The sequence below is a fragment of the Cervus canadensis genome, chromosome 29, assembly GCF_019320065.1.
Source record: "Cervus canadensis isolate Bull #8, Minnesota chromosome 29, ASM1932006v1, whole genome shotgun sequence".
Lineage (NCBI taxonomy): Eukaryota > Metazoa > Chordata > Mammalia > Artiodactyla > Cervidae > Cervus > Cervus canadensis.
The window spans coordinates 42,792,824-42,813,448 of record NC_057414.1 but is presented as its reverse complement, the minus strand read 5'-3'; the positions used below and the strand labels follow the sequence as shown (position 1 = coordinate 42,813,448).

General features: G+C 51.8%; 2 protein-coding genes across 4 annotated transcripts; both read right to left on the bottom strand.

Annotated features, from left to right (window-relative positions):
- Positions 1-5,134: 5,134 nt before the first annotated feature.
- Positions 5,135-9,784, bottom strand: LOC122430899 (cystatin-B-like). The gene is made up of 2 exons (XM_043451826.1): positions 9,756-9,784; positions 5,135-5,728 (listed from the first exon to the last, which is right to left on the bottom strand). The coding sequence occupies exon 2, from the start codon at positions 5,637-5,639 to the stop codon at positions 5,343-5,345; it is 297 nt and encodes a 98-aa protein (XP_043307761.1). The 5' UTR covers positions 5,640-5,728; positions 9,756-9,784; the 3' UTR covers positions 5,135-5,342.
- A 7,414-nt stretch (positions 9,785-17,198) lies between these two features.
- Positions 17,199-19,974, bottom strand: LOC122431348 (glutathione S-transferase P-like). Of its 3 annotated transcripts, XM_043452637.1 has the most exons (7): positions 19,754-19,974; positions 19,587-19,622; positions 19,090-19,196; positions 18,911-18,998; positions 17,815-17,918; positions 17,612-17,719; positions 17,199-17,446 (listed from the first exon to the last, which is right to left on the bottom strand). In XM_043452637.1, coding segments are annotated over exons 1-7 (633 nt in total). In that variant the 5' UTR covers positions 19,755-19,974; the 3' UTR covers positions 17,199-17,257. The 3 variants fall into 3 exon arrangements, with proteins under 3 accessions (XP_043308572.1, XP_043308571.1, XP_043308570.1); XM_043452636.1 differs by lacking the exon at positions 19,587-19,622 and having other exon boundaries at positions 19,090-19,336; positions 19,754-19,882; XM_043452635.1 differs by lacking the exon at positions 19,754-19,974 and having other exon boundaries at positions 19,090-19,336; positions 19,587-19,747.
- Between the last annotated feature and the right edge of the window lie 651 nt (positions 19,975-20,625).

Genomic DNA, 20,625 nt, shown 5'->3' with positions numbered 1-20,625 from the left:
AAACCTTAGGAATCCAGGGGAATGAAGGGGCGGTGGGGGGACGACTGACATCTACAGCCATGGCTGAGGAGTTTCAGAATATCCAGAGTGAAAAAAATCTAAAAGCTTCCCTGGAGGAAAAAAAGCACTGCTCATAAAAGAGTGAAATCAGACTGGCCTTAGACCCCTACCCCCCAGCACCCCCCCACCATCTTACCCCACCAACCAAGGGTAGAGGTGGGAGGACCTCCAGGTTGAGGTGGGGATGATTTCCAGCACGCATGTCCACGCAGCCAAATGATGGGTCAAGTGGAAAGATAGACATTTTAGATATGAAGGCTTCGAAAAAGCTAGCTTCCAGGCCTTTCTTAGGAATCCGTGTGAAGTTTCACTGCGGCCAAATCAGGGTGTGAAGCAAGAAAGTAGACCGGGGACCTGTAGCCCCTCTCTGCTCCCCCAAACCTGACAGCACCCAGCAGCCTGGGCTGACACCTCTGTGAGCCAGGCCCCAGGAGGAGGAGGCCCGGAATGGGGAGGCTCCCCCTCAAATCACTCTGGGCCCCTCCCGCGGTGGGTTCAGCAGCCTGCCAAGGGGAAAGGAGCCCAGGGGCCTGGTCGAGCATGGGCCGGTCACCATGACTGCCTGGCCTCTGGGGGCTCAGCCGTGGGCCTCGCTGAAAGAGGCTGACAGCAGCCCATCTCGGGCGCTCCACCTCCCACAGGAGAGCCGGTCCCCAAGAGCGGGCTGATGCCAGGGAAAGCCCACGGCCCTGGGCTGATCCAGCGCCACTCTGTGCCCACCAACCTCCCATGGGAAGCGTGACCAAGGACTCGGGTTCAGTCAGGCCTCAGAGGCCAAGCCAGGGGCACGAAGAGAAGATGACTTCACCCCACTGCTCCCCAGAGGGCTGAGAGGGACTGGGGCTGGATTCCTGGGGCTCCAGGGCCCTGCTCACATCATTTGTGGTGTCCCAGCACAACCGGATAACCGGGGTGAGCTCGTGTAGCAGTTTAGCATTCAGAGTAATCCCCTCCAACCTCCCGGAGCAACCGGAAACCCCAGAAGGGCCTTCATCTCCAGCCGCACTGGAGCAGGGCCAGCTGGTGACAGCGAGGTTCTTCCAGGGTCTGTGTCCGCTTAGCGCCAGGATGTGGGTGTCCACCGCCCTCGGGGGCAGGTGAAGACCGCAGGCACGGCTCCCCCCGCACAGGCCTTGAGAAAGCAGCAGCGACAGTCCTGGGACAGCCCTGGAGGGCCAGTGGTTAGGAGTCTGTGCTTCCACTGCAGAGGGCACAGGTTCGATCCCTGGTGGGGGAACTAAGATCCCGTGTGCCAAGTGGTGCAGCCAACAAATAAATAAAACAATAATAGCCCAGGGACTTCCCTGGTGGGCCGGTGGTTAAGAATCGGCCTGCCAATGCAGGGGGCACAGGTCCACTTCCTGGTCCAGGAAGATCCTACATACCTGGGGGCAACTAAAGCCTGTGCACCCCAATACTGAAGCCTGTGTGCCTGTGCTCCAAGACAAGAGGAGCCACCGTAATGAGGAGCGTGTGCACCACAACTGGAGAAAGCCCATGTGCGGCAACAAAGACCCGGTGCAGCCCAAAATAAATTTGAAAAAAATTTTTTTAATTGAAAAATAATAGCCCTGCCACCAGATAGATCACACCTCAGCATTGCACGGCTCTCAGGGACCAGCACGGAGCCTGCATTAATAAAGGCCCGGGAAGGCACAGTTAGGGTGCAGAGCTGAGCTGTTGTTTCAGTCTCTAAGCTGTGACTTTGCAACCCCATAAACTGCAGCACGCAGGCTTCCCTGTCCTTCGCTGTCTCCCAGAGTTTGCTCAAATTCATGTCCATTGAGTCCGTGATGCCATCCAATCATCTCATCTTCTGTCGCCCCCCTATCCTTCTACCCTCTTTCCTAGCATCAGGATCTTTTCCAGTGAGTCGGCTCTTCGCATCAGGTGGCCAAAATATTGGAGCTTCAGCATTAGCATCAGTCCTTCCAATGAATATCCAGAGTTGATTTCCTTTATGATTGACTGGTTTGGTCTCCTTGCTGTCCAAGAGACTCTCAAGAGTCTTCTCCAGCACCACAGTTCGAAAGCAGAGGCCTCCACAGACTGAGCAATCAAGATGGCAAGTCCCCTGCCCTCGTGGCACTTGGGTTATAGTTCCCCATCTTGGGCTTCAAGGGCAAGAGTGTACTCTTGGGGTCGAGTGGCTTGCATTCAAGTCCTAGCTACCCTGCACTTTCAGGGACCTTGGCCTCGCTCCTTAGAATTTTTGTGCCTCCCTTTCCTCACGTGCAAAGTGGGGACAAGCTGTAGGGATTAAATGAGATGATACTGGCACACAGAGGTATCATTCATACTCGGCCTGGTCCCTGCCCGCTGCCCCGCACTCCAAACAGAGCCACAGATTCTTCTCTCCCACCTCCCCAGTTTGCAGAGGGAAGGTGGTCAGAACCCACTGGGCCAACTCAGGATCCAGACCTCTGGTCCTGCCCATCTATCCTGGGATATTCCCGGGTGCCTTTTCTGCTCTCAGGATCTCTGCTCCCTGAGACTGGCTCCAGAGAGCACACCCCACCCTAGAGCCATCCCCACACTTACCAAGGGCTGATGAGTTCCAGCCTCGTGTAGGAGAAGCTGGTGAGGTTTTTCCTCCTGACACATCCTGAGACACCCAGCCAGGGACCATCAGTTTCAGGTCCTGGGCTGTGGGGAGCGCCCTTCCTCTCTAGATGCCAAGGTTCTGGCACCCTCCTGAGGCACAACCGGGGAGTGCAGCGGCCAGGAGGAAGGTACAACCGAGGAGGAAACTCGGCACAGAGAGACAGGACCAGAAGATGCTGCCCCAAAACAGCAGCCGCGCATTGACAGATCATATCAATAAACACCCACGGGACTAAATATATCAGCCACTCCCCTTCCCAAAGTTGGAAAAACTCACCCAAAAACTTACCACAACAAGCCCCTTCTGTCTCAGGCTGGGACTCCCCAGAAGGCAGAGCCCGAGACCAGGACATGGTTTGGGGCAGGCCGCTGGTTTGGGGCAGTGGTCCAGGGAGCAGGGGTGAGGGGGCAGGGAGACTGGGACAGGATGGAGCTGAGCCGGTGAGCCTCGAGTCAGGAGCACCGTCCTCTCCCCGCAGGCTGGGTCAGTCCGTTCACTGTGCTTTGAGTGGGGTTTCTGTGGCTCGCAATCCAAATCGTCCTAACACAAGTGGAGGAGAGTGTTAGGAGTGAGCCTCCACTGCCGTGGTGGTGGCACGTTTGTGGGCTTCAGGGGATGCTTGGTAGAGTGTGAGAGAATCACTGCTTCAAACCAGGGATGTGTCACCCTAGTCAGACGGGGGGCTTGGGCGGAGCCCACAGGGAGGTTCCCTGGGGGCCCATATATGAAACAGAACTGAAATAAACCAGTTACACAGCAAGCAGCTTACCTCCCCCAACCTTGATTCCTTAAATAACTGGTTGAATATGAATTGATCCGCACTCCCCCAAAAGCTGAAAATGGAGAAAAAGGGACTTCTTGATAACATTGCCTCTCTTTGCTGAGGATTTTTGCAAGGCCTATTCACCAGAAATCATTATCAATTGAAAGTCAGAACTTCCTTACCGAATGCTGCATGGCGTCATGCTGGGTATTGGCAGCAAGTAACTTATTTTACCAGCTGCATGGTAAACCCCAGAAGGTGCCGCCCCAGCAGGTGTGGTTCAGAGACTCCCTTCCCCCGGCTGGAACTCAGAGGAGATGGGACAACTGTGTGACAGAGTCAACTGGAAGGAGCCTGGGTCTCCAACACCACGGGGAGTGGATACCAGCCCATCCAGATGACTCTGGACAGTTAGTTGAGCAAGAAAAGAACTAACTTGTTTCAGCTTCTGTTATTTGAAAGCTTTATAACCTCAGTTGAATTTATATCCAATTAACACACAATTGGAAGCAAGAATTCCCAGGCGACTCAGTGGTAAAGAATCCACCTGCAATGCAGGAGACGTGGGTTCAGTCCCCTGCAGAAGGGAATGCAATCCACTCCAGTATTCTTGCCTGGGAAATCCCAGGGACAGAGGAGCCTGGTGGGCTACAGTCCACGAGGCTGCAAAGAATCAGACACGACTGAGTAACTAAAGAGCAATAACAAAGAAGCAATAATGAGAACTGCAGAAAGGTAGGCAAAGGTTATGAAAGCTTTTTTCACCCCCTGAAAGTGAGTATGTTTGTGTAAACAATCTCTTTTTTTAAAGCAGATTCTATATGGCCAAACTTAATATTTAATATGTGATGATTAAATATTTAAAAACTTTGGTTTGAAAGGGGAGCAGATTACTAGCCACCTGTGCCCATATTTCAGAGTCCAACTCTCATCGTTAAAAAAAAAAAAAGTGTTTGTGATTTCCCTGGTGGCCCAGGGAAATGGTTAAGACTCCGCACTCCCGATTCAAGTCAATGTATGGCAAAACCAATACAATATTGTAAAGTAAAATTAATTAATTAATTAATTTAAAAAAAAGACTCCTCACTTCCAACGCAGGGGGCCCAGGTTCCATCCCTGGTCAGGCAACTAGATCTCACACACCACAACTAAGACCAGCAAAGACAAAATAAATAAATAAAATAAAACTGCTTGTTGTATAAATGGGATGGATAAACAACAAGGTCCTACTGAATAGCATAAAACACTACAAACAATATTCTGTGATAAACCAAATGGAAAAGAATATGAAAAAAATACATAAATGGGTATAACTGAATCACTTTGCTGTCGTGCAGAAATTAACACAATATTGTAAATCAACTATTCTTCAATAAAATTAAGGGGGGAAAAAGAGTTTGCTGTTTGGAAATATTTTGTGTGGCAATATTACATAACCCTCAAGCATAAGAAAAGGTGTATGGCATCATTAGTCATCAAGGAAATGAAAAAATAAAACCACATTACCATTAGATTACCACTATACATTCATTAGAAAAATTGGAAGCACTGACAATTCCAAGTGTTAGCAAGGACATAGAGCAACTGGGACTTTCATGCTTTCTTGGTGGGAGTGTTAAAATGATTCAATTACTTGGAAAAATTGTGTTCTCTACTAAAGCTCCACTCCTGGGTATATATTTGTGATGGTTAATTTTTTGTGTGTGTGTGAAAACAGAAAACACATATTTATTTAAAGATAACACAAGCCCTCCTCGATAGAAATTTAGCTAAAATCATGGATTGGGAGAAAAAACGAACCCAATGAAAGCAGGGAACAGAGACACCACCCCACCCCAAGGGGCACCGCGTCTGGTCCCAGACAGGTCTGCAGAGGAGAGACCCATGTGGGCAACAGACTCTGCAAAATCGGGCCTAGAAGTACGTCAGCTCGTCGTGCCTGCCTTTGTTGATCTGGTAGCTGGTCAAGGCCACGGGATTGTTCTCATGCGGGAGGCTTTCAAACCCTCGAATGTGCACGAAGTCATCCTCGTCCACATGAACCTTGATGAAGTAGTTCTTCCCAGCAACCAACTGGCTTTTGAACTCCAGAGCCTTGAACACTGTCAACTTCTTGTTCTCCTTCTCCTCCAGCTGGGACTTCACCTTGTCGGCGATAGCCTGGGTCTCGGCCGTGGCGGGCTGCGTGGCTGAAGGCGCTCCGCACATCATCTTGGCGGCCGGCGGGGCGGGAGCGTGCGGACACAGGGCGGGGGTCACGCGGGAGCAGCGGACACTCGCGGGAGTGGTCGAGTGGAGTCCTGTGATGTGTTAACTTGTGTTAACTTGAATTATGTGTTAACTTGAATAAGCCACAGTACCCAGATGTTTGGTCAAATACTATTCTAGATGTTTCTCTGAAGGTATTTTTTTTTTTTTTAGATGAGATTGACATTTAAATCGGTAGATAATGCCAGCCTACTCTTCAGATTTTGGATTTACCAAGCTTCCACAATCAAATAAGCTGATCCTTAACTCATAATAGCCCCAAACCAGACATTCAACCCAAATGTCAACCAATCAGTTATAATATGGTCACCCAGTGGAGGGCTTCCCTGGTGGCTCAGACGGTAAAGAATCTGCCAGCAAGGCAGGAGACCTGGGTTCGATCCATTGGTCAGGAAGATCCCCTGGAGAAAGAAATGGCAGCCCACTCTAGTGTTCTTGTCTGGAGAATTCCATGGACAGAGGAGCCTGGCAGGCTACAGTCCATGGGATCGCAAAGAGTTGGGCATGACTAAGCGACTAAAACACCCAATGGAGCGCTGCCACACACCACAAGGATGAAACCCACAGATGTTTCACTAAGCCGAAGAAGCCACACAAAATAATGCATGGTATACGATTCCATTTATATGAATTCAGAAACATGCAAAACTAGTTTATGGTGTTAGGAGCCAGAATGGTGTGTGGTTTGGAGGGCACTAATTTTGAGGGAGAATGAGCACTAACTTTGAGAGAACTTTATGGGGTTGAGGTATTAGAAACATGCTCTCTTGATCTGGTGGTAACTGCAGAGGTCTGCCTGAATAGGAAAACTCACAAAATCCACTTAAAGAGGAGTGCACCTTACCGTATGTGCAGTATAGGCATAATAATGTATTTATAGATGTATAATACCTCAACAACAGCAAAATTTATCCCTAAAATTAAAAAACAAAAAACAAAATACACATTTGGGCTTCCCTGGCGGCTCAGTGGTAAAGAATCCTCCTGCCAAAGCCGGAGACACAGGTTTGATCCCTGGTCTGGGCAGATTCCACGTGCCAGGGAGCAATTCAGCCCATGCACCACAGCTGCTGAGCCTGTGATCTAGAGCCTTCGAGACACAACTACTGGGCCCTCACACCCTAGAGCCTATGCTTCACAAGAAGAGAAGCCACTGCAATGAAAAGCCCGCGTTCTGCCGCTAGAGAGTAGCCCCCACTCGCCGCAACTAAAGAAAAGCCCACACAGCAATGAAGACCCAAATTAAATTAAAATCAAATAAATAAATTAACTAATTTTCTAAAAAAAAGTTGAGGTAAATTTTTCTTTTACCATTTTGCATATTGGTTTGCTTTCTATGAAGCAATGATTCTCTGTGGTACTTGTGGTTCGCTGGCATGAGGACTCAGCTCCTGAAATAGTCCTTTAATCACAAACATCTAAGTTGTCTTTTTGGAAATTGGCTTTTAGCTCACTTGCACTGTGCACAGACAACGGACTCTACAGTTTCAATCCACTGGAATGCGCTGACATGTCTATGGAATCGATTTTGGTATAGGTTATACACGAGCTGAAAAGAAAGTGTATTCTGGGACTTCCCTGGTGGTCCAGTGGTTAAGAATCCTCCTCGCCATGCAGAGGACACAGGTTCAATCCCTAGTTGGGGAACTAAGATCCCAAATGCAGTAGAACTAAGCCCACACTCCTCAACTACTGAGCCAGCTCGTCACAACTAGAGAGTCCGTGTACTGCAAGGAAAAATCCTGCGTGTCGCAACTAAGAGCCAGCGCAGCCAGATAAAGAAAGAAAAGTGTTTTCTGTGGTTGTCTGACTTTTTCATTTTATTCTGCATTTTTTCTCTGCCCGATCTATCAGTTACTAAGAGAAGCATGTTAAAATATCTGAATACAGACTGAAAGAAAATATAAATGAAACAAGATTGGCAAATACACACACACACATGTAATGACTTCAGCTTTGTGTATGTTTCTTTGCTATTCCATCATGTTTTGCTTTATCAAGTTTGAGGCCATGATATTAGATACAAAAAAACTTAAAATTTTTTTATTTCTGGATAAATAGTGAGGCTTTTTTCACATTAACAAAATTCCCTCTATATATTTTTTTACGTTCTTCATTTGTTTTGTATTGACCTCGGCTTCCAAGCGCTGTTGTCCTGATATTGATGCAGCTACACTTGCTTTCTGGTGGTACTTGCACGGCATGCCTTTTTCATCCTTTCACTTTCAACCTCTCCATATCCTACGCTTGAAATGTGTTCTTATACATAGAGTATAATTTAATGTTCTTTTGTCATTCTGACATCCTGTGTCTTTTAATTAGAACCTTTATGTCTGTTTACTTTTTTTGACCTAACCTTTTCCTTTTGAGATAACATCTTGCAAAACTGGAGGGTGATGTCACACCCCGGATATTAACATTGATACAATCTAACCATCTTGTGTGCAGATTGCCCTGGTTTCAGCTGGACTCCTGTGTGCGCGTGTGTGTCTGTGTGCATGTGTGTGTGTCTAGTTCTATGCAATTTTATCACCTGTGTAGTTTCACGCATCCACCACCACAGTCAGGACCCTGAACAGTTCCTCACCACACAATCTCTTACGTCATCTTTTATAACCACACCCACGTCTCTCCCCCCGATTCCCCACCACTTGCAATCCCCTCGCCTGTCCTTAATCTCTGGCAACCACAATCTGTCCTCTATTTCTATAATTTAGTCATGACAAGAATGTTATATAAATGGAATCAAACAGTATGTAAGCTTTTGGGATCAGCTTTTTTCCCCCACTCAGCACACTTCTCTGGATTCCAGATGCCCTGTGAATCAATAGTTCATTCTTCTTATTAAAAATTAATTAATTAATTAATTTGACTGCACTGGGTCTTAGTTGCCCCACCTGTGATCTTCAATCTTTTAGTTTCAGCATGAGGAGTCTTTTTTTTTTTTTTTAGTTGCAGCATGTGGGATCTAGCTCCCCATCTAGGGATCGAAACCGGCCACCCACTCCTGCATTGGGAGTGTGGAGTCTTAGCCACTGGACCACCGCGGAAGTCTCAGTTCATTCCTTTTATTCCTGAGTCGTATTCCTTGGTATGTTTAACCACTTACCCACTGAAGGATATCTGTGTTAGTTTGGAGGATTCCCAGTGGCTCAGTGGTTAAGAATCCTCCCCGCAATGCACAGGACACAAGTTTGATCCCTGGGTCGGGAAGATCCCCTGGAGAAAAGAATGGCCACCCCCTCTAGTATTCTTGCCGGGAGAATCCCAGGGACAGAGGAGCCTGGAGGGCTTACAGTCCATAGGATTGCAAAAAGTAGGATACAACTGAAGCAATTTAGCACCCACACACACGTGCACACCTACCATAAATTGTGAAAGTGAAAGTTGCTCAGTTGTGTCCGACTCTTTGCAACCCTCTGGACTATACAGTCCATGGAATTCTCCAGGCCAGAATACTGGAGTGGGTAGCCATTCCCTTCTCCAGGGGATCTTCCCAACCCAGGGATTGAACCCAGGTCTCCCACACTGCAGGCAGATTCCTTACCGTTTGAGCCACTAGGGAAAAGTGGGAAAATGAAAGAATGCCATTTGCAGCAACTTGGATGGACCTAGAGATCATCATACTAAGTGAAGTAGTCAGAAAGAAAAAGACAAATATATGCTGTCGTTTATATGTGGAATCTAAAAAAAGTGATACAAATGAACTTATTTACAAAGCAGAAACAGACTTACAAACATAGAAGACAAATTTGTGGTTACCAAAGGGGAAAGGGGTGGGAGAAGTAAATTAGGAGTTTGGGATTAGCAGATACAAATTACTGTATATAAAATAAGACTCCACGGGTGTCTCAGGACAACTCTGAGCTTGTGCTCTAGAGCCCAGGCCCTGCAGCCAGAGAAGCCATCGCAGGGAGAAGCATGTGCCCCACAAGTGGAGGGCAGTCCGCAGGATGCAAGGAAGACCCCCCAAATTTTTTTAAAAAATAAAGAAAACATTTAGCTCAATGCCTGGCCCATAATAAATGTTCAATAAATGGCTGAACACATCACCCTTACCTTCGGGGCTATCTCAACATCTTGGGAAGGTGGCATCCCTTCTTTCACCATACGTTTTGCACAAATATGCAATTGAGGAAGAGGGGGGAAAAAAACAACTGATGGTATGTTGACCTCTAGCAAAACTTGAAGTTCAACATTTTCAGCCAAGTCATCATTTGAGCACTTGGGTCTGGAATGAAACAAAGAAGTATTACTACATTGAGATTTCCTCTCCAAGTAAAGCTTTTTAATCAAGTTTTCTATTACTCAATTTTTAAAATAAACATGTTATGCAAGAATTAAAGCCATCATGTTCATGTATACTATAATCAATATAATAATATAAAGCAATTATCCTTCCATTAAAAATAAATAAATTAAAAAAAAAACAGATTGTTCTAATCACAACAGATAGAAAAGCGATCTTTTCAGAGACAGCCCTCAATAAGTGATTCTTCTGTATTTTTAATTTTAAATTTAATTTTATTAATTTATTTTTAAATGCTTATTTTTATTTATTTGACTGCTCCAGGTCTCAGCTGCAGAGTGTGGGATCTAGTTCCCTAACCAGGGATTGAACCTGGGCCCCCTGCATTGGGAGCGTGGAGTCTTAGCCACTTGACCACTAGGGAAGTATCCTACTCTTCTGGTTAAATAGTGTATTAGTCAGCGTTCTATTCAGAAACAGAACCAGTAGGGGAGACACAGATAAGATTTTTTTTTAATGATTTATTTGTTTATTTTTGGCTGCTCTGGGTCTTCTTTGCCGCGTGGGCTTTCTCTAGTTTCGGAGAGCGGGGGCTACTCTTCATTACTGCTTCTCATTGCAGTGGCTTCTCTTGTTGTGGAGCACAGGCTCAAGGCGTGTGGCTCAGTAGTTGGGGCACATGGGCTTAGTTGCCCCACATCATGTGGGATCGTCCCTGACCAGGGATTGAACCTGTGTCCCCTGCATTGGCAGGTGGATTCTTAACCACCACTGGAGCACCCGGAAAGTCCCGAGCTGTTTTAGATGTATTGCTTTGTTTGGGTGTGGTGATCAGGATCACAGAGCAAATGAGGGAAAGGGATGGAACCTGAAGTCAAGCTCATTAGCTGCTCTTCAATGTGAATGACCTGCATAGAAAAACTAATCATTGGAATATGCATTGGGGTGTTGGATCATGCTGGGTTTGCAACCAGGAATTGAGATAGATCATCAAAGGAAAGATTCCTGTTTGAATAATGCGCCTTTATCCTGAGCACTAACCAGCTCTTGTGCCCAGTGGTGTCAGAGAAGACACCAAACCTCAACCAAAGGAACCAGAAAACCTCTGGAAAGTACCTCATGAAACCTCAGAGCACCTGCCTTGCTTTGTGAACCTGGAAATTTGCTCCACGTCCATCCTACGCCGGGACCAGATGGTGCTGGCCTGGTTCCGACCCTCTATTAGTTATCTGTTGCTGTCTAACAAATGACCCCAAAGTTTATTCACTTAAAATAATAAACATATATTATCTCCTTCTCCGGGTCAGAAATTTGGGAGTGGCTTGGCTGAGTTGTTGTTGCCCAGACTCACTGTTTTAAATATAGGCTTTATTATTATTTAGGTCTGGCAAGGCCAACAGATCAAGAGGCATCTGCCATCAAAGAGATAGTTAGTTTCCCACAAATCCCAAGAGAACGGGGCATGCCATTCTGGGGTAGTGGTGGGGGGCGTCCACCCAAGGATGCACCAGGGGTGGTCAGGAGGCAGAGGGAGAAGGGAAACTTCGGGCAGAGCCTCTCCTGTGGTTTCCATGGAAAGAAACACAAGACAGGGTAAGCAGGCCGAGGATTGGTGAGTTTGGATCATTGCAGTGGGCTCTGGAGCATAGGAGCCATCTCTGGTTGTCTGGTACCTGGCCCTGGGGTGACTATGGCAGGTGTATGGCTAGAGTATAAGAGCCCATTGAGGGAGGTGGGACATGGGCTCTGAATTGGTTGGTTTGCATTCGAAAGGCACACTGTCAGGCCAATTGTTTGCCATCACTTTTGTTGTTGTTCAGTCGCCAAGTCATATCCAACTCTTTGCGACCCCATGGACTGCAGTACACCAGGCTCCTCTGTCCTCCACCATCACCCAGAGTTTAGTCAAATTCACGTCCATTGAGTCAGTGATACTATCTAACCATCTCACCCTCTGCTGCCCTCTTCTCCTTTTGCCTTCAATCTTTTGCAGCATCAGAGTCTTTTCCCATAAGAATTAGTTAACCCTGCAGGGTCAGTCAGAGCATCAGAATACAGAAAATCAGACTTCCCTGGTGGTCCAGTTGGCTAACGTTCCACACTCCCAATGCAGGGGGCCACAGTTTGATCCCTGGTCAGGGAACTGGGTCCCACATGCTGCAACTAAGACCCAGCAAAGCCAGAAAAAAAAACCCAAAAACTAAAACACGTGATTAACACAGTCTGTCATTGCAGCTGGGGCTGCAGCCATCTGAAGGCTCGACTGGGGCTGGAGGAGGCCCTCCAGACGGCTTGCTCACATGGGCGGTGACTTTGTGCTGCCTTGGCAAGAAGCCTCCGCTCCTTGTCACCTGAACCTCTCCCCAGGGCTGCTTGAGTATCTTCATGGCTGGCTGGCAACCCAAGAGAGGGATCCTGGAGCAAGCCACAGACCTTCCACGACCTAGTCCCGGACAATCTGCACCATCTCTCCCACACCTGTGAGCTGGAAACAAGTCACTGAGTCCAGCCAAACGCAAGGGGTAGGAGATTGATTCCAAATTCTGATGGGGAAAATGGATCTGTGGACATATTTGAAAATTGTCGCAGCCTCTTTCAGCTGAAATCACAGAAGCTCAGCTCCAAAAAAGAAGCGTGTATGAGGTCATATGAACAAATCAGAGCAAGGACATGGCCTCTGGGGGACTGGAATCATGGCTGAAAACTCTCTCTCTCTCACAAACACACGCGCATACACACACAGACACACACATGGGCTCAACTCTCTCCGCTATAACCAACCCCACAGTCTGCTCTGAAGTCATGCCCTCACTGACTCTTTTTGTGCAAGGGCTGTGCTGGGTCGTCACTGTGATGAGCGGGCTCAGACGTTGTGGCACACAGGCTTAGTTGCCCAGTGGCGTGTGGGATCTTAGTTCCCTGACCAGAGATTGAACCTGTGTCGCCTGCATTGGAAGGCAGATTCTTAACCCCTGGACCACCAGGGAAGTCCCTTCATGGACTTCTGTGAAGAAAAGAAAGCTCTGGTTGCAGAGAAAGCTCCTGGTGCCTGGCCAGCACTGACCCAGCTGGGTCTGATGGGCCCAGCTCCCCTGCCAGGGCTCAGCCCTTGGACCACACTGTGCCCAGGGCTGGGGCTTGGGTTTGGGTCACATGTGTCTGGAGGGCAGAGCCTGCTGCCAGCAGGAGACAATGAGGGCTGGCAGAGTCAGAGGAAGAGAAGCCCACAGACATCACCAGGTTAGAGCTGAGAGACCAAGCCAGCTGTGTGTCTCAGTCTCCCGGGGCCCGATTTATGAGCCCAATTCCCAGTTGTCTTATTTTTGGCATAAGAGGAAAAAGCTACTGCTTCAAACTCTCAAAATGGTAACTTTCCACTCTCGTTGTTGTTTACTCACTAGGTCATGGCCGACTCTTTGTGACCCCACGGACTGTAGCCTACCAGGCTCCTCTGTCCATGGGATTTTCCAGGCAAGAATACCGGAGTGGGTTGCTATTTCCTCCTCCAGGGGATTTTCCTGACCCAGGGATGGAACCCACGTCTCCTGCATTGGCAGGCGGGTTCTTGACCCCTGAGCCACCAACTTGCCCCAGATGTGGCGTGTCTAGCTGGAGACTTAAACATACTGAGGCCAAATCTTTGAGAAACCACCATTTTCTCAAGGTTGATACACTTTTGAGCCAGAACCCAGCTGGGGATCAGCCAATGGGTGAACTAAAAGCCTTCGTTTTATTTTCTCCCCTAGATGCTTCTCTTAAGATCAAGGCTCGGGCAAGGAAGCTGGAGCGACAGTAACCAGAGCTCGCGGGATCCTGGGCTGTTTTCCTGACTTTGTGGAAAATCCCATCTGGAGATTGTATAGGCTCCCCACCCCACCCCAGTGGAAAGTCTTCCAAGAGGAAGATTTGGAGTTCAAGTTTTCCTGCCAAAAGCACTTTCTGGACAAACACAACAGTTCTTGAGGGTAAACGTCTCCACAGGGTCATGAGAGGCTCCTCCCAGTTGTTCGTGCTCACCCTGGTTTCATCTCCACATTTGCAGAGCTGGTTTTCAGCCTCTCGGCCTTGACAGCAAACCACAAAGCAGGCCAGTGGTTGAACATGACCTGTTCTCCGGCTTCTAAAATTCCTGTGGCTCCCTCTTGATTGCAATCAGGATATTTAACATTTCACTAACATTAACATTGCAAATAACCACTCCGCTGAAGGCTGGATTCGTGCAGAGCACTTTTGAGAGCATTTGCTGGGGCTCTTTGGGAAAGAATGTAGGCTAGGCCGTCAGTCTGCCTGGGTGCAAATTCCAGCTCTGACCTCAGTTTTCTCATCTGTAAAATGGAAGTTTTAAGAGCCACCGAGTGCCTGGCACACAGAAGGTGCTTGGTAAACACTGTGGCCTTTTGTGATGACAGGAAAGGAAACAGGCCCAGAGAGGGTATACACCTGGGGAAAGGCAGCCAGGGGTTCCAACCTCCAGGGCTGGGAAGAGTCTTCAGGTGGCTTACCAAGTGGGCTCGGGGGGAATGGGCTGGAGGTGGGGAATGGAGCCCAAGCTAGAACCATCTGGGACCTTGACAGAGCCGGGAGAAGGTGGTGCAGGGCAGAGGCGAGCCTGGGGAGGGCTCAGCTGACGTTCCCGCAGCTTCCGGAGTGGCGGCAGAGCAAGACCCATGGGCTGAGACCTGGACTCAAGGCGCCATAGCAGGCTGGGCTTCTACCTCTGAGGTCTGGGGTGGCTCCCCGAACCCCTCACCCCCAACCTCCCTGGGCTAATGCCCCAGGGAGGGAGACTCTCGAGTCCCAGAGCTGCCACCAGAGGGCAAATCCTCGCAGGAACTGGGATCAACCCCTTTATTCGCCTCTTCTGACCCAACTGCAGCTGGTTGAAGGCTGGGAGCACCCACAAGGACTGGCATTTTGAGTCCGTAACCGCTTGTCCCTCCTCCCCAGCTGGAGAGCAAATCCAATCAACAGGCTTTAAATGTTCCAGTCACCCCCACCCCCATTTTTTCCCCCTGCAACTCTTTATTTATTTTTGGTTACACTGGGTCTTGTTGCAGAGCACGGACTCTAGGTGTGTGGGCATCAGTAATTATGGCAGAGAGACATGCTACTCCTCAGAATGTGGAGTCTTCCTGGACCAGGGATCGAACCCGTGTCCCCTTCCTTCGTAGATGGATTCTTGTCCACTGTGACACCAGGGAAGTTCCTGATCCAGCCTTTAAACTGGAACCAGTTCCACTTCCACCCCGACCCTGAAAGGCTGGAAGCCCAACCTGTTAGGGTTCCTGTCTCCATATAATTGAGTGGCGGAAGGGGTCACCAGAGTTACCAGCTCGCAGGGAACCTGGTAACTGCAGTCACCCTGGGCCAGGATATTAAAAAATAGTGGTTCAAGCTGGGAGAGTTGTTATAAGCACAGGCTCTAGGGCCAGAGAGGCCAGGTTCGAATCCTGGCTTGTGGCATCTTAAAGGAGGTTATGGGCTTCCCTGGTGGCTCAGACGGTAAAGAATCTGCCTGCAAAGCAAGAGACCTGGGTTCACTCCCTGGTTTCAAAAGATCCTCTGGAAAAGGAAATGGCGACCCACTCCAGTATTCTTGCCTGGAAAATCCCATGGATAGAGGAGGCTGGCAGGCTACAGTCTATGGGGTTGCAAAGAGTCGGACACAACTTAGTGACTAAACCACCACCACCACAGAGATTGATGCTTTTGAACCGTGGTGCTGGAGAAGACTCTTGAGAGTCCCTCAGACAGCAAGGAGATCCAACCAGTCAATCCTGAAGGAAATCAAGTCTGAATATTCATTGGCAGGATTGATGCTGAAGCTGAAGCTCCAATACTTTGGCCACCTGATGAAAAGAACCGACTCACCGGAAAAGATCCTGATGCTGGGAAAGACTGAGGGTGGGAGGAGAAGCAGGTGACAGAGGATGATGTGGTTGGACGGCATCATCGACTCAATGGACATGAGTTTGAGCTAATTGGGAGATGGTGAAGCTCAGGGAAGCCTGGCGTGCTGCAGTCCATGGGGTTGCAAAGAGTCAGACATGACTGAGCAACAACAAAGGTGAGTCAGCAGCACCTCATCTGGGGCCAGGGGAGACAGAAAGGAACTTGATCCGGTCTCTGACCTCACAGGGGGAGGGCTGGAGGGGAGACAACTGGGCGGCCAGACCCCACGGAGCAGAGAGGCAGAAGTGCCCAGGGCACCTGGCCGAAGAGGGGCAGGGAGCTGACGGCTGAGGGGCGTGACTGTGGGGGTGGCGGGGAAAGTGGGGGAGGCGAGGTGTGGGCGGGGAAGTGGGTCATCAGCCGCACAAAGGCGGGGAGGGGCAGGAGAGCTGGGCTACCTGGAGAGCAGAGAGCAGCTCTAAGGGTGAGCCAGGCCGCTGGGGGTGGGGAATGTTCTGGAAACCAGAGAATTCTGATGTAGGAAGGCCCGGCAGGCTCATCATTCTGAGGACTCTGCCTGGAGAGCAGCGAGGAACCATGAGAGCTCTGCGCTGGGAATGCAGGCCTTCTGGAATTATCTGCCTGCACATTGTCTGAGGAGCACCAGGAGGGCCGGGCCAGGCTGACCAGTCACAGCCTTGCAGGAAGGAGAGCTGGGCTGGGACTGGACAGGTGGTGGGGTGCTCCCACAGTCGGGGGGGAGGAGCTGACAGAGGCCCCAGGAGCTGGAGGAGAAGATTGACTAACCACCCCCACCCCCGTCCCCAAGCAGCACGGCATGCCCAGAACTCCCAGGTCTGTCTTCAGCCACACACCTGGGCCCTGCTGGCCACCTGCCGCACTGCCTGGGGGTGACCGTGGGTGACACCCAAGAACGGGCAACATGGACACGCGTGTGAAACACTCGAGTGTGTGCGTCACTCCAAGTGACACGTGTGCGCAACACCGGAGAGTGCAGAGACCAGTCACCCTGCCTGTGTTGGGTGACGGAGCTCATCCCACAGTAGTCAGGAACTGCGTGTCCCCTACACGGCGGCCCTTCTCTCCGATGGAGATGCTTCCCAGGTTGCCGCGGCCCTGGGAAGGTCAACCCCCTCCTGCAGGCAGCCCTCCAGGGTGGATCTTGGAGGTGTGGAATCTCATCTTCCTCTCTGGACTTGGAACTCCTCTTTGTGTCCTGGCAGCTCTGAGGGTATGGAGCTTTTTCAAGGCCCAGCCCAGCCCTCATCCTCTTTGAGACAGTCTGGGAAGGGCTGGGGCTCCCCAGCGGCCACCCGGGCCCTCAGTGACCACAGCACAGCTTCCCTCTCACTGTGTTTATTCGTCTCAAGGGCAGTCCCTCTCCCGGGGGAGGCTGGGCTCATATTTTGCGGCTTCCAAAGATGGGCCGGTTCACATGCTCCGGGGAGGCCAGGAAGGCCTTGAGCTTGGGCCGGGCGCTGAGGCGGGCCACATAGGCCGAGAGCAGGGGGAAGGGGTCCAGGCAGCCGGGGACCAGCACCTGATGATTGAGCAGCAGGTCCAGCAGGTTGTAGTCGGCGAAGGAGATCTGCAGGGCAGGGGGCGGGAGGGCTTGAGTGGGATCAGGAGACAGGGCGGGCGGCTGGGGGATGCAGAACACTGGCTGCTCCAGGGAGCCAGTTTACGGGCCATCTCTGGGCCTCGGTTTGCCCATCTGAGAAATGGGCCTCCGATGGCTGGACCCAGTGCTCACCTGGTCGCCCACGATGAAGGCCTGGCCCCCCTGATTCTGGGACAGCAGGGTCTCAAAAGGCTTCAGGTGCGCCGGCAGCTCCTGAACATATCGGGCTTTGTCCGCCTCCTGCGAAAGGAAGTCATGCCCGCGGCGGTCTGCGGTGGGCCTGGCCCCATGCAGCCTCCCCGCCCCAGCCCTGAGCACCAGCCCGGACTGCTCACACGCTTGTGGTGGATGAGGTGGCCGCAGCACCTGCGAAGGTCCTCCAGGCCGTCGTTCACCATGTCCACCAGCGCCGCCTCCCGCTCATCTGCGCCGTAGAGCCCTGCATCAGCGGCCGGGTGGAGGGTCACGTTCTGGCCGGGCTGGCCTCCCGCCCACTCAGTGCTCCCCTCTCCCCCCAAACCTGAAGCCCTCAGGTCTGGGCACCCAGGTCCCCTGTGCTGGGGGATCCCCTCTGCCCAATTCTGCCACTCCCATCTCCACAAGCCCAAGGAACGTACCAGCAGGAGCCCAGGTGCTCGTCTTTGAGACCATACCCTGGTCCCTGGGACTAGGGAACTCCCAGCCCAAACCACCCCCAGTCCCTCCTCCAGGCTGTCCCCCTGCAAGGGCTGGCCAGGCCTCTGATCACGTCCCCCCACCCCCAGGCCTGAGGGGTGCCCACTGTGGGGCCTGGCCAGAACGCGGCTCTGCAGACTGGCGTGTCCCTCTGAGTGCAGGACTGCCCAGGGCGGGACCATGAGAGGCAGGCTGTGCTAGAGGCCTCCGTCCTCTCACCCTGGGTCTCGCCAAAGTCGGGTGGGCCTGGGCCTGGCTGCTCCCACTCCCCTTCCCTGACTTCCCTGATGTGGGACCCCCTTCCCACAAGCTAGCCGAAAAAGAGGCAGCCACCTCCCCAAGCCACATTCCTGCCATCTTTGAAACAAGGCCACGGGCCTGCTCATTGAGTGCCCCAGCTTTCCAGATTCAGGTGAGGCCAGGGCAGGAGGAGACCGGCCCTGCAGCTCCTGGTCACACCCACAGTGACTCTAGCCTACAGCAGCACGCAGCATGTGGGGGCCAGTGACCACCTCTGAGCTGTCATCCAGGAAGCAATGAGCCCAGGAGGGCTGCCGGCACAAGCCATGTGGCCCCTGCCCCTGGGGGTACTGGAGACCCCAGCTCTGTAACCTAGAGCCCTCCTAACCCAGGCCCTGCCCTTTTCTGAAGGGCCACCTGGCCCATCCTCCAGCCGTAGGACCGGATCCCGGGACATCTGGGTGGGACCCTTCAGGTGCTTTCCTGGACCGGGCTGCCTTCAGCCTCGGGACTCACCAAAGGTGCGGCCCAGGTGTCTCAGGATGGCATTGGACTGGTACAGGGTGAGGTCTCCGTCCTGGAACTTGGGGAGCTGCCCGTACAGCTGGGGGGGGGGGCACGGTTTGGTGAGGAACACTGAGCTTAGCTGCCCCCTGCTCAAGGGCTGCCCCACCTGTCTGGGCGCCGTCACTCACGCAGGAGGCCTTGAGTGGACCCTGCAGCCAGCTCTCCTTGGTAACCACCTCTTCCTTCCAGCTCTGGCCCTGGTCGGCCAGCAGCATGCGCAGGGCCTCGCAGCGCCCTGGGGGAGGGGAGGACGGGGCAGTGGGGGTGGGCAGAGACCCCAGCCTCGCAGCAGCCCCCTGGGGAAGTCAGGAGTGTATGGGAGCTGGATGCGGAGACAGGACACAGACTAGATTCTGAGCCCGCTGAGAAGATGAGCTGCGGATACAGAGTGGGCCCCCACAGCGTCTGGGCCAGGGGGACAGGCGTGTAGGCCCAGCCCACTTCGCCCCAGGAAGGAATAGAGCGCACCGCCCGCGGGCCCCCCGCCCCGACAGCCGACGCCGCGGCGGGACCCCAGCTCGCGATCCCGCCCCGCCGCCCCGGGGTCCCGCCTCCGCCTCGGGCGCTGTCCAGTCTGCGCGTCCTGCCGGGGCCCTTCGCCCTCCTAAGGGAGCAGCGGACGCACCTCGGGTCGGGAAGTAGACGATGGTGTAGGGCGGCACTAGGATAGGCAGACAGACGGGACGCTGCGGGACGAAGGACCCCAGGGGCTGGCAGCCCGGCGCTCAGGCCGCCCGGAGAGCGGGGTGGCTCGGCCAGCGCCTCCCCCCGCCCGGTCCAGACCCTACTCACTGGAGGCCTCGGCGGAGTTCAAGTGTGGCAGGAAGTGGGGAGGACCCGGAGGCCTTATATTTAAGGTCCTGCTCCACCCCGGCGCCCCACCCCGGGAATCGGCCGAGTCACCGAGCGGATCTGGGTTGGGGCGAGGTGTGGGTGTGGTGAAGCCGGCCGGAGGGGCCCACCGGGTCTCTGCAGCCCTGCACCCCACCTGCCGCTGCAGCGGTTTTACAAGAGGCTCCCACACTCAGCACCGAGCAGCCACTACCGGCCTCCTCACCACACCTGAACACAGCATCCTCAGGGCCCCCAGCGGGCCAGGGCTGAGCGTCCCAGCACCAGCACACAGTAGGTGCTCCCTAAATGCTTTTTGCTTGAATGAATGCTGTTTCAATAAACACCCATTTCCGCAGCCTCTCTCCTTGATAATAATAGCAAACCCTTAGGGACTGAGGGCTACCGCTGAGAAATTTACACCTTTTACAACCCGGAGACTTGGTCCTGTTCAGATCCCGTTTTACAGAGGAGGAAACTGAAGCACAGGCTGACGTTCCCAAGGTCAGAGCGTGAAGACGTCAGGTTGGCTTCGGGGCATCACTTTCAACCCTCACTCTTTCTTCTGCAGGGCCTTGTTATGTGACTACGTCTAAGGGCTCTGTGAAACAGGAGAGTGAAAAAGTTGGCTTAAAGCTTAACATTCAGAAAACTAAGATCATGGCATCTGGTCCCATCACTTCATGGGAAATAGATGGGGAGACAGTGGAAACAGTGTCAGACTTTTTATGGGGCTCCAAAATCACTGCAGATGATGATTGCAGCCATGAAATTAAAAGATGCTTACTCCTTGGAAGGAAAGTTATGACCAACCTAGACAGCATATTAAAAAG